This window comes from Cnephaeus nilssonii (assembly GCF_951640355.1).
Source record: "Cnephaeus nilssonii genome assembly, chromosome: 12".
Taxonomy (NCBI): domain Eukaryota; kingdom Metazoa; phylum Chordata; class Mammalia; order Chiroptera; family Vespertilionidae; genus Cnephaeus; species Cnephaeus nilssonii.
This window is the reverse complement of record NC_137083.1, coordinates 72,826,553-72,840,428: the sequence shown is the minus strand read 5'-3', so window position 1 is coordinate 72,840,428 and position 13,876 is coordinate 72,826,553. Positions and strand designations below refer to the sequence as shown.

The window sequence follows — 13,876 nt, the reverse complement described above, 5'->3', positions numbered from 1 at the left end:
AAAGAAAGAAAGAAAGAAAGAAAGAAAGAAAGAAAGAAAGGAAGGAAGGAAGGAAGGAAGGAAGGAAGGAAGGAAGGAAGGAAGGAAAGAAAGAAAGAAAGAAAGAAAGAAAGAAAGAAAGAAAGAAAGAAAGAAAGAAAGAAAGAAAGAAAAAAAGAAAGAAGAAAGAAAGAAAGAAGAAAGAGAGAGAGAGGGAGAGAGAGAGAGAGAGATAAAGGAAGGAAGGGAGGAATAAAGGAAGGAAGGAAGGAAGGAAGGAAGGAAGGAAGGAAGGAAGGAAGAAAGGAAGAAAGGGAGGGAAGAAGGAAGGAAGGACATATGCACCTCTATGCCCATAACAGAATTATTTATAACTAGAGGCCCATTGCATGAAGATTCTTGCAATAGGCCTTCCTTCCCCTGGCTGCCTGCACCGGTTTTCCTCTGGCATCCGGGACCCAGACCTTTGCTCTGGCCGCTACCTTCAGTCACTGCTCCAGCCTGAGCGCCGCTCCTGTAGCTCCCTCTGCCCCCTGCCCTCCCCCTCATAGCAGGCATCCCGCCCTGCCTGGCTGCTCCATGCCTACATGAATGCTGCCCAGAGGCCTGGAGCACCTGGGGGGCAGGGCCACTGTCATCTTTGTTGGGTTAATTTGCATACTCACTCCTGATTGGCTAGTGGGAGTCACAAAGTGATGGTCAATTTGCATGTTTCTCTTTTATTAGTGTAGATAACCAAGATATGAAAGCAACCCAAGTGCTCATCAGTAGAGATTGGCTATAGGAGTAGTAGTACATGTATATAATAGATTATTACTGGACTACTAATAAAAGAATGAAATCTTACCATTTACCACAGAATGGATGGACCTAGAGGGTATTATGCTAAGTGAAATAAGTTAGGCAGACAAATGCAAATATCATATATTTCACAGGACAAAACAAATATACAAACACAACAGAGACAGACTCATAGATATGGAGAACAAACTGATGGTAGCCATAGAGGAGGTGGGGTGGGGTATTGGGTGAAAATGTTAAGGGGATCAAAAAGTGCAAATGGATAGTCACAAAATAGTCACAGCATAGGTAATATAGTCAATAATAACTATGTATGTATGGTGCCAGGTGGGTACTGAAAATATCGGGGGGAGGGGGAACAATTTAACTTATATAATTGTCTAATCACTATGCTGTATATCTGAAACTTAAGAAAAAAATGCATTTTAAATGGTTATTATACAAAGTCTAAGTATAGGTTGTTTATATTAATAAAAGCCAAATAACTCCAGAATAAATTTTGGCTTATTGTCAGTAAAGTGGTAAGAGTCTAGGTTCCAGTATGTTCAGTGGACCCATAATTCTTTCAGTGGTTATTGAATACTCTGCTTGGGAAGGACTGTGTTTGATTCTCAGCTGAGGGAAATCTGTTTTATTGAAAAAGAAAATATTTTCATTTTTACACTTTATAACAAAGGTCTTTCCATGACCCCCCCCCCAAAAAAAAGCTAAATATTCTTAACATATATTAGTTAGAGATTATTTTGAGTTACTATATTAATATATATCTGAAATGAGTATTGACATAAGTTGTTATATTTTATTATGCATAATTAATGTGCATAACTAATTATTGCAAATTAATTAATTAAGGCACTTCTTTTGTTAAGTGAATTTGTATTTGGAATTTTTACTATCAAAATGTCAACTTAATTTCTTTGAATACCTTAAAAAAAACACCTCATTATATATTTTCATGAGCAGACATTAGACATACATGCCATTCCACATTGTCATCTTCTTTCCCAAGAGTTAGCAACATGGTGAGTGGATTTCCAGTGATGCCAGAGTCACTCTCCGGGGATGGGTGTCCATGCTGTACCACAAGCGCACTGCTTTGCGTTGAAGGGTGGGACCGTTTAATAGTCTGATTGAGGATCTGGTGGTCAAGGGTCATGGAGGGTTCTACTTGATGTCTGGCAGGACTTTCCAGGTGTGTGGGGACCTACAAAATATAAAACAAACAATTGCTATGTGTAGCATCATCTGGCATTTCAAAGTTCCATTCTCAACAATTGAATTGCTAAGGGCCCGATGCACAAAATTCGTGCAAGAGTAGACCCTTGCAGCACCGGCTTCATCTTGAAGGTCGTCCAGAAGGTCATCCAGATGGTCGTTCCGCTGTTCGGACCATTCAGTCAATTTGCATATTATGCTTTTATTATTATAGATGGCAATAAACACACTATAACATCTAGTTTCTCTCAAATTTATGGTTGAAAGTTTACTAAAATATTTTAAATGCTAACCATGTTTTTAAGAATAACCCTCAAAATTACATGCAAATAAAACAAAATTTGGAATCAATATATAACTAGAAATACTTTTTGAGGGTCTCAAAAAGAAAGGTTGAAATAATACAAGGAAAGTGCAGTTGATTCATTGTTATTAGTGATTTTTGTATTTCATTAGGTTCCTTTACATAACAAATATACTGCAAATATTCTATCCTATATAATAAAAGGCTAATATGCAAATTGACCAAACAGCTGAACGACCAGTTGCTATACACACACTGACCACCAGGGGGCAGATGCTCAACGTAGGAGCTGCCCCCTGGTGGTCAGTGCGCTCCCACAGGGGGAGCGACGCTCAACCAGAACCCAGGCTCACGGCTGGCGAGTGTAGCGGCAGTGGTGGGAGCCTCTCCCACCTCTGTGGCAGTGCTAAGCTGTCAGACAGACATCCCCTGAGGTCTCCTGAACTGTGAAAGGGCGCAGGCCGGGCTGAGGGACCCCTCCCCCACCGAGTGCACGAATCTCATGCACTGGGCCTCTAGTATGATATAATAACTATCTTTCATTTAATTTTTTAAATTACCCAGGAAAGAGCAGAAACAAGAAATATATATACTAAATATTAGGTGTGGTATTTTATGGGTGGTGAAAATCTAGGTAATTATTTTCACTTTTCTATATTTTCCAGTTTCTATACCAGGCATATTTTAAATTTTTAATACTCTTATTTTTAAACCCTTCCATATTCCCACTTTATAAAAACAAAACTTTGGTAGAGTCATTATGAATGACAGAAAAAATGTTCTAATATTTTGAAACTCCTTTTTCAAATCACAGACTTAATATTCTGAGCATCTTCAGTCTAGCTGTCATAGTTAACAACATGCCATTATTTGTGTGAGGACAACTTTAAGCATTTCAAGCTTTCCTCTTAAAAGCCTCTGAAAGCCTGCCAGCCCCCTTTATATTAACTAAGCTGTGATGTGGATACATTTTCCTCAAGTGGCCTATTATAGACCTAATTAGTATTTCCCTCATGTTAAACAATAATAAAGATGGCTATACAGTGCTTATTTTTTGTTTATTTCAGTTACACAAACTACTCCTTAAAGCCCTTAATATGCATTAACCCAGATAAATAGCATTTATGAAGCATTTTGCATTTAAATTAGCTGGTTTGGGGTACCATATTGTAGTAGTTACTTTAGTTTAATTTTGTTATGCTGACATTTTTAGCATTATTTTAATTGTACTGCCATAAAATAATTTTCAGTCATATAACAAAAGATTAAGATTGGTAATGAAGATTTTACATGTTACTAATTATATTGCTATGAACTTTAAATTTGTACTGGTAAAATAACATTGCGTTAAACTGCCATGGGTAATTTTTTAGGGTAACTATTTAGATTATCCTACAGTTTTATGTTTATTCTTCTTCATCTATATGCATTTATGAAATATACATTATAAATACTATTTTCATATTCACAAATCTGAATCTCTTACACAATGTAACTGAATGCTGGAGTACATTGTATATCTACAAATGGAAAATATCTCTTCTAACAAAAAGTATGTTGAATCAGAACTTATAACGTTAACTAATTCATTTTTCACTTCTCATCCACTGACTAGGAAAGCTTCATTAGAGTACTTGCATTTGTGTTACATCAGGAGTACAAGAGAAGTCATAGAGGTGATCCCAGGGCCCTAGGAGTTTTCCATCTAAGACACTATTAATATCAACTACAGCAAAAGCAATAATAATGACAATAATATGCAATAGTTACCAGTCACTGTGCTAAGCAATTTATCCACATTCATATAATCCTTGGTAGAACCTTAGGAGATAGGTATCATTAATATCTGCATTGCAGCATGTAGGTGAAGCCACCAAGACTTAGAGATTAAGTGACTACATGTTATCACTCCTCGAGTAAGGGATGAAGCCAGAATACAGACCCTGCCTTCTTAAACATTACACTTATTGGCTCAGTAATGTATACAACAAATTTAAAATGCCACACGAAGAAGTGGTTTTAAAAAACTAATTAAAAGATAAAACAGTTATAAATCAGGTGTTGGAAGGAGATGGTCTTGCATAAGAAGAAAAAGAAGGAAATCGCAAATGCAAAATATAAAAATGAAACAATAGAAGACATTGGAAGTCACAAAGTTAGTTGTGAAAAGGAACTCATAGAAATGCTTCCTTTCTCAAAGCAAGACTACCATCTCCTCTTTAGACCATTCTATACAAAGAGAAAATAAAATATAAAATGGAACCAACTCTAATTCTGCCTGAATTATTGGTTATTTAAGGAATTCCAAATGTTTAGCAGGCAAAAGTGAAGACTAACTTGGACCCAATCTATGTAACACCTGTAAATGAAGCAGAAGAGTCTAAAAGCTCAGTAGAGTAGAAAAAGAATCAATGGAATGTAATTAAGCTACTTCCCAGAAAAATCTCTATATTTTCTAATCATGGACTGATATCACAACAATGATACAACTAAGTGTAAAACATCAGTTAAATCATATGAGCCAATTTAAAAATAATTTTACATTGCCTGGGATCTAAAGATACAACTATGAAACTATGTATTAGAGCTGTTTTACTGAAGGTACCAGTATTTGTTTGGATGAAGTGAATGAAACTATAGGTTGCCATTGTTCATTTATTCACTTATGTAAAAAACTAGAGGCCCAGTGCACGAATTCATGCACAGGTGGGGTCTGGCCAGCCCGGCCCAGTCCCAATCAGGGCAGATCGGGGCCGGGCTTGTTGGGAGGAGGAGACAGCAGGAGGTTGGCCAGCCGGCCTGCCCCAATTGGGGCCTGATCAGGGCCGGGCTGGCTGGGGGGAGGGGCTGTGGGCAATTGGCAGGTGGGCCCCACCCCTGATTGGGATGGAGGGCCGATTGGGGGCAGGGCCAATGTGGGGAGGGGCTGTGGGTGGTGGGCCGGCTGGCCCCACTCCAGAATAGGGTGGGGGGGCTGATCGGGGGTCAGCAGCTGGGGGAGGGGCCATGGGAGGTTGGCCAGCCAGCCTCACCCCCTATTGGTGTGTGGGGGGCTGATCGGGAGTGGAGCTGGCTGGGGGGAGGGGCCGCCGGCCAATCGGGGTGGTGGGGGACCATCGGGGGTGTGGCTGGCCAGGGGGAGGGGCCATAGGCAGTTGGATGGCGAGCCCTGTTCCTTATTGGGGTGGGAGGGCGATCAGGGGTGGGGCTGGCTGGGAGGGAAGGGCTGCAGTTCATTGGGGTGGTAGGGGCCCATCAGGGGTGGGGCCTGCTTGGAGAAAGGGCCATGTGGGGTTAGCCAGCCGCCCCACCCTGAATTGGGGTGGGAGAGTCCAATCAGGGCAGGGCCTTCTGGGGGGAGGGGCCACAGGAGGTTGGCTGGCCGACCCCACCCCCTGATCGGGCTGGTTCACTGGGCACAGTGGACGTCATAGCAACCGGTTGTTCTGATCATTATGGCATTCCTATCGCTGGCTTTTTATATATATAGATACTAGTAGCCCATTTGCAGGATTCAATCCTGCAAGCGGCCGCTTCGGCCGCGTGCACTGCCGCTGCCGCTGCTGCAGCCATTGTGGCCACGACACCTGCACCAGCGCACGCCGCTGCCACCCGCCGCTGCCGCCCCCCCGCGCTCCGCCCCGCTACCGCCACGCTCCGCCCCGCCGCACCCCGCCCCACCGCGTTCCGCCCCGCCCCCGCCGCACTCCTCCCCGCCACGCTCCGCCCCGCCCCCGCTGCGCTCCGCCCCCGCCGCGCCCCACCCCACCCCTGCCGCGCTCTGCCCCGCCCCCACCGCGCTCCGCCCCGCCGCACTCCGCCCGGGCTTTCCCTCTGGCAGCCACCTTGCTTTCCGCTTTTCCTCCCTCTTCCTTCTAAGTTGTCTTCAGTCTTCACTCCTCCCTCCCTCAGCGTATGCAAATTAACCGCCATCTTTGTTGGGTAATTTGCATAGTCACCCTGATTGGCTGGTGGGCTTGGCTTGGGCGTAACGAAGGTGCGGTCAATTTGCATATTGCTATTTTATTAGGTAGGATGTTTTCTGCCCTAGCCCAGTAGCTCAGTTGGTTGGAGTGTTATCCCAATACACTAAGTTTGCAGGTTCATTCTCCAGACAGGGCACATACAAGAATCAACCAATGAATATATAAATAAGTGAAACAAAAAAATCTCTCTCTCTCTTTCAAATCAATAATTTTTTTTTTAATTCTAAGAAATATGTTTTCAGTGCCCAGAATGTGTGTACGGAATGGTACACTGAAGGTAGAAAGGAGATAGTTGCAGTGTCTGCCTTTAAAGACCTTGCAGTCTAGACAGGAAAGAAAAATATATGATCTCCAGTGCTAGCACTGTGTTTACCTTGCTGGCTGCTATATTGTCACATTTCCTACACATAACCCAGATAATGGCACACAATAGGCTTTTTTTTCTTTTTTATATTTTTATTGATTTTAGAGAGGAAGGGAGAGAAAGAGATAGAAACATCAATGATGAGAGAAATCATTGATCAGCTGCTTTCTGCACACCCCCTACTGGGGATTGAGCCCACAACCCAGGCATGTGCCCTTGACCATAATCAAACCCGGGACCACTCAGTCCACAGGCTGACTCTCTATCCACTGAGCCAAACCAGCTAGGGCCACACAGTAGGCTTTTTAAAATATGTAAACTGCATGTATTCAATGAATTATTGAATGAATGGGTCAACAAAGTAGAGTGAATGATTAACTTTAGTGACATTAGAGAGCTCTGGGAATCCACAACAGAAACAGATAAACCATTATCAGAATAACAGTCTTAACCTAGCAAGCTGAAGCAGCTATATATTGTGATTTGATTCATTAACCTGTGAAAGAGATTAAGACCATCTAGATATAGGGGAATTTTGCTATTGAAAACAATAAGTAAATCATACCTCCAGAACTATGCATTATGTCTCAATATTATCACTCTGCTACTGGAAACTAAATATAATAATGGTCAGTTTAAGTGCAAGGTTTCCTCTATGTATAGAAATCTGTTTTATTTCACTTAAAATATTTTTTTATTTATACTCTCCCTATTTGCTGAAAGATTGTGAACAAAAAGGAGTTGTGAATGTGGTGAGAGGTAGTTGCACCAGAAATGTAGGCTGAAGATTAATATTGTAATTGAATATAAAATTTACTCATGAGCATCCTGGCAGCCAAGAAAAAAGGACACAAAGTATATATATATATATTTATAATTATAGACATGTAATATATATATATATATATATATATATATATATATATATATATATTAGGTACAACTTGTGATATTGCAGATATTTGATCACTGTTTTCTACAAAATGTCAGTTCCATGTGATTTAATCAGAGGCAAAACAGTCATGCAGGGGGAAATCTAGGCCATGCACTATAACATCCACTATATTTATTTTTGATCAAAGGCCCACAGAATAATATGAGACACCTTAAGTAAAAAGCCAAAATATGTAATTTGGTACTGATCTGACTGAAACTTTGATAGCACTTACAAAGGCAGAGTAGTGTTTTCAAAGCCAATTATCCTGCAGACTCCATATTTGGATACACAAACCCAAAGGATCACCTGGTTAGATCATTACCCCATCAATTGTCTCAAACTAGGCTTCAGATAGAATTGTGTGGTATGTGGCTTTTTTAAGTTCCATTATTTGAAGTTATAAAAATATAAAACTTGCCTTAAAATTTTTTTAAAGAAATCTGTTTCAAATGTAGTCAAATTCCCATATTCTAATAGAGAGATGTAGGTCTTTTTAAAAAAAATCACAAATATAGCTATTGTGGTTACCAGAGGTGAAGGGTTGGGGGAGGTTGAAGACAGTAAAGGGGGTCAATATATGGTGATGGAAGGGGATTAAATTTCTAAGCTCACAATGCAATATACAGATGATGTATTAAAATATCATACACCTGAAATGTATATAATCTTTTAACCAAAGTTACCCCAATACATTTATTAAAAAAGAAATATATGTATTAATGAGCTATAAAAATGCTTAGACACACTAATAAGAGAACCCAAACAATGTGCCTAATGAGTAATCTGAAGTATTTTTTAAAATTAAGTATAGATCAATGGAACAAAACAGAGAACCCAGAAATAAACTCATGCCTTCATGGTCAATTAATGTTGACAAATGAGACAAGAGGATACAATGGAGGAAAGACAGTCTCTTCAATAAAGGTGTCTGGAAAATTGAACAGGTACATGCAAAAAAAAAATGAAAGTAGACCACCAACTTACACCATGCACAAGAATAAACTCAAAATGTATAAAAGATTTATATATAAGTCACAGAACCATAAAAACCTAGAAGAAAACATAGGCAGTAAAATCTCAGACATCTCTCATAGCAATGTTTTTGTTGATATATCTCCTAGGGAAAGAGAAACAAAACAAAACAATTTAAAAAATGGGACTACGTCAAACTAAAACGCTGCTGCACAGCAAAAGAAACCATCTACAAAATGAAAAGGAAAGCCACTCTATGGGAGAACATATTTTCAATGATATATCTAATAGGGAGTTAATTCCTAAACTATCAGGTTTCCCCAAAAAATGTATATACATACTTTGAATAATTATAAAGGCAGTGTTTGTTAAAATACTTTTCATTTTCAAATTGGAGCTATCAGCTGTTAAAATGTGTATACATTTTTTGAGACACTCTGTATATATAAAGAACTTATACAACTCAACACCAGAAAGACAAACAATCCAATTTTTAAAAATGGGCAAAGGTGTCATGGCTGGGTGGCTCAGTCGGTTGGGGCATCGTCCCATGCACCAAAATGTTGTGGGTTTGATTCCTTGTCAGAGCACATGCTTAGGTTGCAGATTTGATCCTGGTTGGGGGGCATACGTGAGGCAACTGATTGTTGTTTCTCTCTCAACTCTATGATTCTCTCTGGGTGTCACTGTCTCTCTCTGTCTCTCTTTCTCTTTCTCCCTTCCTCTCTCTCTGAAATCGATGGAAACATCGCCTCAAGTGAGGATTTTAAAAAATGGGCAAAGGACATGCATAGATATTTCTCCAAAGAGGACATACAGATGGCCAATAGACATATGAAAAAATGTTCAATGTCACTAATCATCAGAGAAATTCAAATTAAAACTATAATGATATATCATTTCATACCTTCCAGAATAGCTATCATCAATAAATCAACAAACAACAAGTGCTAGCAAAGATGTGGCAAAAAGGGAACCTTAGTGCACTGTTGGTGGAAATGAGGATTGGTGCAGCCACTGTGGAAAACAGTATGGAGTTTCCTCAACAAATTAAAAATGGAACTGCCTTTTGACCCAGTGATCCCACTTTTAGGTATTCATCTTAAGAATCCAAAACACCACTCAGAATGAATATATGCACCCCAATGTTCATAGCAGCGTTATTTACAATATTTAAGATCGGGAAACAGCCCAAAAGCCCATCCGTAGATGAATAGATAAAAAGACTGTGGCACATTTACACAATGAAATGCTATGCAGCCATAAAAAAGAAGGAACTCTTACCTTTTGCAATATCCTGGATGGACCTGGAGATTATTTTGCTAAGTGAAAGAAGACAGTCAGGGAAAGACAAATACCATATGATCTCACTTATATATGGAATTTCACGAACAAAATAAAATGATGAACAATATAGAAACAGAGGCATGGATACATGGAAACAGACTAACAGCTGTCAGAGGGGAGGCAGGAGTCCGGGATTGGATGGAAATGGTGAGAGATTAGCCAAAGAACATATATAAACCCATAGACACAGACAATAGTGTGGTGATGACGAGAGGGAGGGGGGGACAGGCCGGGAAGAGAAGGTCAAAGGAAAGGAAAATGGCGGACATCTGTTGTAATAGTGTCAACAATAAAAATAAAGCTAAAAAACGATTAAATCACACAAACTCCTGCAAGTACAATGAGCTAAAGGAAAGGAGATGGTCAGAAAGAAGAAAAAAAAAGCATTGTCATGGTTGTAGAAAACCTAATCATTGGGGAATCACAATCACAAAAACAAAATGTTTGTATCTATGATCTTTATTTTTCCCCTTTTTCTATTCTTGTTTTTTGAACTACACTAGATACAGGAATTTTGCTATTTGGAGAGATTTGAAGGAAATTCTTGCAAAAGCAGCCTAATACCATAGAGAAAAGTCGGATCTCATTCTCTGACATTAGCAGTTTAAACAACAGAAGATGATTCAGAGTATCAAATACCTGATGTCTTTTTTTCTTCAAAGTTAGGATCAATCTTGGAAGTTTTCAACTCTATAAATTAGCAAATATTTAGTTAGAAATTAATTACTACGAAGAAAATCTTAGGTGGTCCAATTTGCATTTGGATTTAAAATGTCCTGCTGGGTGGGAGAGCTGAGAAGGAATGTGAGCCAGCCACCCAGTGCTAACTGGAAAGACTCTCAAAGTCCCCATGTCGAGTCATTCTCATCTTCACACAGTGGTTTTCAACTTATGCTCTTAAATACTTGAATTCATCCCCCCAACTTATTTTTCAATGTTCTACAGTATCGTCTTTTGACCTAATTCTTATATGGGTTTCAGAATCCATCCAGTGGATAGCAATCGGGAGAGTATATTGTACAATGAAATTTTAGAAATAAATAAATAGTCATACTAAAAAACAAAACAAAAAACCTTTAGAGGACTCTACAAACCCTGTGTATAAAGTGTACATGTCATATTTATTAGTTGTATTATAGCTTCTTAAATATTGCTATGTATTTATATTCATGCAAGCTTGTATATATTTTAGCTTCTTTAAAAATGCTACCTTTTAAAATAAGCAAAGTAAGCCAAATAGAGAAATAGAAGTATCACATAATCTCACTCATATGAAAAATCTAATGAACAAAATAAACTGATGAACAAAATAGATCCAGAAACATAGAAGCATGGAACAGACTGATGAATCTCAGAGGGAAGGCAGGGTTAGGAGGTGGGTGGGGAGAGATTAACTGGGGAATTTATATGCATTTGTGCATAGCCCATGGACACAGACAATAGTGTGGTGAAGGCTTGGGAGGGGTGGGTGCGGGATGGAGGGGGCCAATGGGGGGAAATGGTGAGACATGTGTAATACTTTTAACAATAAATATAATTTTTAAATGTTATCTTTTGATAAAGAAAGCATAAGGTATGGTAAAAGCCCTCCCTCAGCTAATTCTTTCAATAGTCACTCAGCAAACAATTAATGAGAGTTTGCTCTTTGTTAGAGCCAGTCCTCTGGGAAAGTCATTCCTCTCCAGAAGCAGGTCTGTGACCCATGTGTCACCATCCACCTGGAGACCACTTATCTAAACGGAGGTCACAGAGTCTGGGAGGAGATGAAACACCTTCTGGGTACTAGTCTTTTGAAACTCAATACTAAAAAGTAATGGCAAACATCATATAAGAAATTAGCTCAGTAACAAGACTCTTTATCACCATTAATTTGACTAGTCAAACAAATTAATCAAGCAAACATGGGCACCTACCTAGTAAGCATGTATAACTATCTGCAAGGACAGAAAGAAATATATTCAGTCAGAAATACATTTCTTGTAAATATATTACCAGGTGATAGTGAATAAAAACATACACACACACACACACACACACACACACACACACACACACACACATCAAAAAGCAAGGTAGACATTCCCATTCACTATGACAGTATTTAATTTTGTTAATTTTGTACTAAAGCTTGAATTTAATAAATGAAGCAAAAGCTTTGACTTCACAAGTGAGTAATAGGTAACTATTAATTATGTTCCAAGTATCAGAGGTTTATAAGAGGAAATCTATTTTGGGGGGCTTATGAATCTACTACCTCCTAGGTATCTACTTATAAAAGCTATATGACATTTGTTAAGGTTCTGTAGTAAAGATTAATAACTCATTTCTTCAACCCTCGCTTTCTTCACAGTAGTCTTTGGATATTTATATACCCATAAATCTCATCTTGACTAAAACTAAAATTATATAGTCGAGCTTGTCTGATTGAGATATAACAACTGAACAAAGTAAGGCTCAGTTCATCAAAAGTTTTACTTAGCTTCTGAATAAATGTCAGCATATTTCAGTGGAGTATTATATAATCCAAAGCTATTTGAAAGATACTAACATAAAATATGATTGTAATATATTCCTTCAGTCCCAATCCTTTGAATGTGGATAATTCCAATAGTGTGTCTCTGAGGAGTGATACACACTTAAAAGACTTTAGGAGGCATGAATGTTATTAATCAGAGTTTTCCTAATTCAATAGTGTTCTTGCACTTCACAAGCACTCATATTTGCACTATAAAGTCTAAGCTTCCCTTGTAAATCTCTTACAATTAATCCAATTCCATCTACTGTATTGATTTTTTTTGTTTATGTTAGTATCTCAGTAAAATTACCATTTTATAACTTTAAAAGAATTAGATAAGGCAGCAATAGCTGTGGTTTATTTAGTCTAATCTGTTTTGGAAGAGTATGTATATTTGGAGTTTTTGAACCATAGACATCAATCAAGAATCATTGAGACTGACCAGCTCATGTTGGCTTCAAAATAATACAAGAGCCATGCACACACTAATGTCAACTGGCAACATCATCAATAGCTAGAATAAGTTAATATGAAACATGCAAAAATATTAAGCCACAATGCTTTAAAATATATTTGACATTGTGTTCATAGATTTAGCATTCATTAATTCTATCAATATTTTTGAGTGCCTACCATACATTAGGTTTTATGTTACTGTTTAAACTTTTAGAATAAAATTATGAACAAATTTGACATAATCCAGTATTCAAAGAGTTCATGGTCTATTAGGAGATGTGGATAATTAAACATCCTATCTAATAAAGAGGGAACATGCTAATTGACCCTCACACTATCACAAAGATGGCGGCGCCCACAGCTAATAAGGAGGGAATATGCTAATTGACTGCCCTGACCTCAAAGATGACAGCGCCCACAGCCACAAAATGGCGGTACCCAGTCCCCTCAGCCCCGCTGGGGCAGCAGGTGTCCTGCCTCCAGAGTCCCCCAGTCCCCTCAGCCCCCCAGCCACCCAGGGTCAGCCCGAGGTGCAGGCAAGCCTTGGATGGCGGCTGCCTAGCCACCCAGGGCTTCCAGAGGCTCAGGTAACCAGGGCCGGCCGAGGCTTGCACTGCCAGCAGTGGCAGCAGCAGAAGTGTGATGGGCATCACCTTCCCCTGATCGCTGGGTTGCTTTCCACCCCTGAGGGTTCCCGGACTGAGAGAGGGGACAGGCCGGGCTGAGGGACGCCCCCCCCCCCCCCCCGTCCAGTACATGAATTTTCATGTACCGGGCCTCTAGTATAATTATAACACAATGTAATAAACCTGATGACATCAAAAGTTCTCACAAAATCAAGCAGAAAGACCTAGATAAAAATGGGAACAAATCATTCAAATGATAGTTATCTCTGAAAAAAGTCATTTTCTGCTACTAATTTTACTAATTCATTTGCTTAACAAATATATGCATGTCTATGTATGATAGCCACTTGGGTTGGTAATTATGGTGAGTAAAG

General features: G+C 39.2%; 1 protein-coding gene across 3 annotated transcripts in view; it reads right to left on the bottom strand.

Annotated features, from left to right (window-relative positions):
- The window catches only part of TFEC (transcription factor EC), a 90,750-nt gene that overhangs the window by 48,444 nt on the left and 28,430 nt on the right, over positions 1-13,876 (bottom strand). For all 3 annotated transcript variants that reach the window (XR_013814325.1, XR_013814326.1, XM_079786731.1), the window contains exon 2: positions 1,757-1,984. Coding sequence is in view for 1 of the 3 variants with exons in the window: in XM_079786731.1 (XP_079642857.1) it covers positions 1,757-1,984 (228 nt within the window). In the remaining 2 variants the exon portion in view is untranslated. The remainder of the gene's footprint in view (positions 1-1,756; positions 1,985-13,876) is intronic.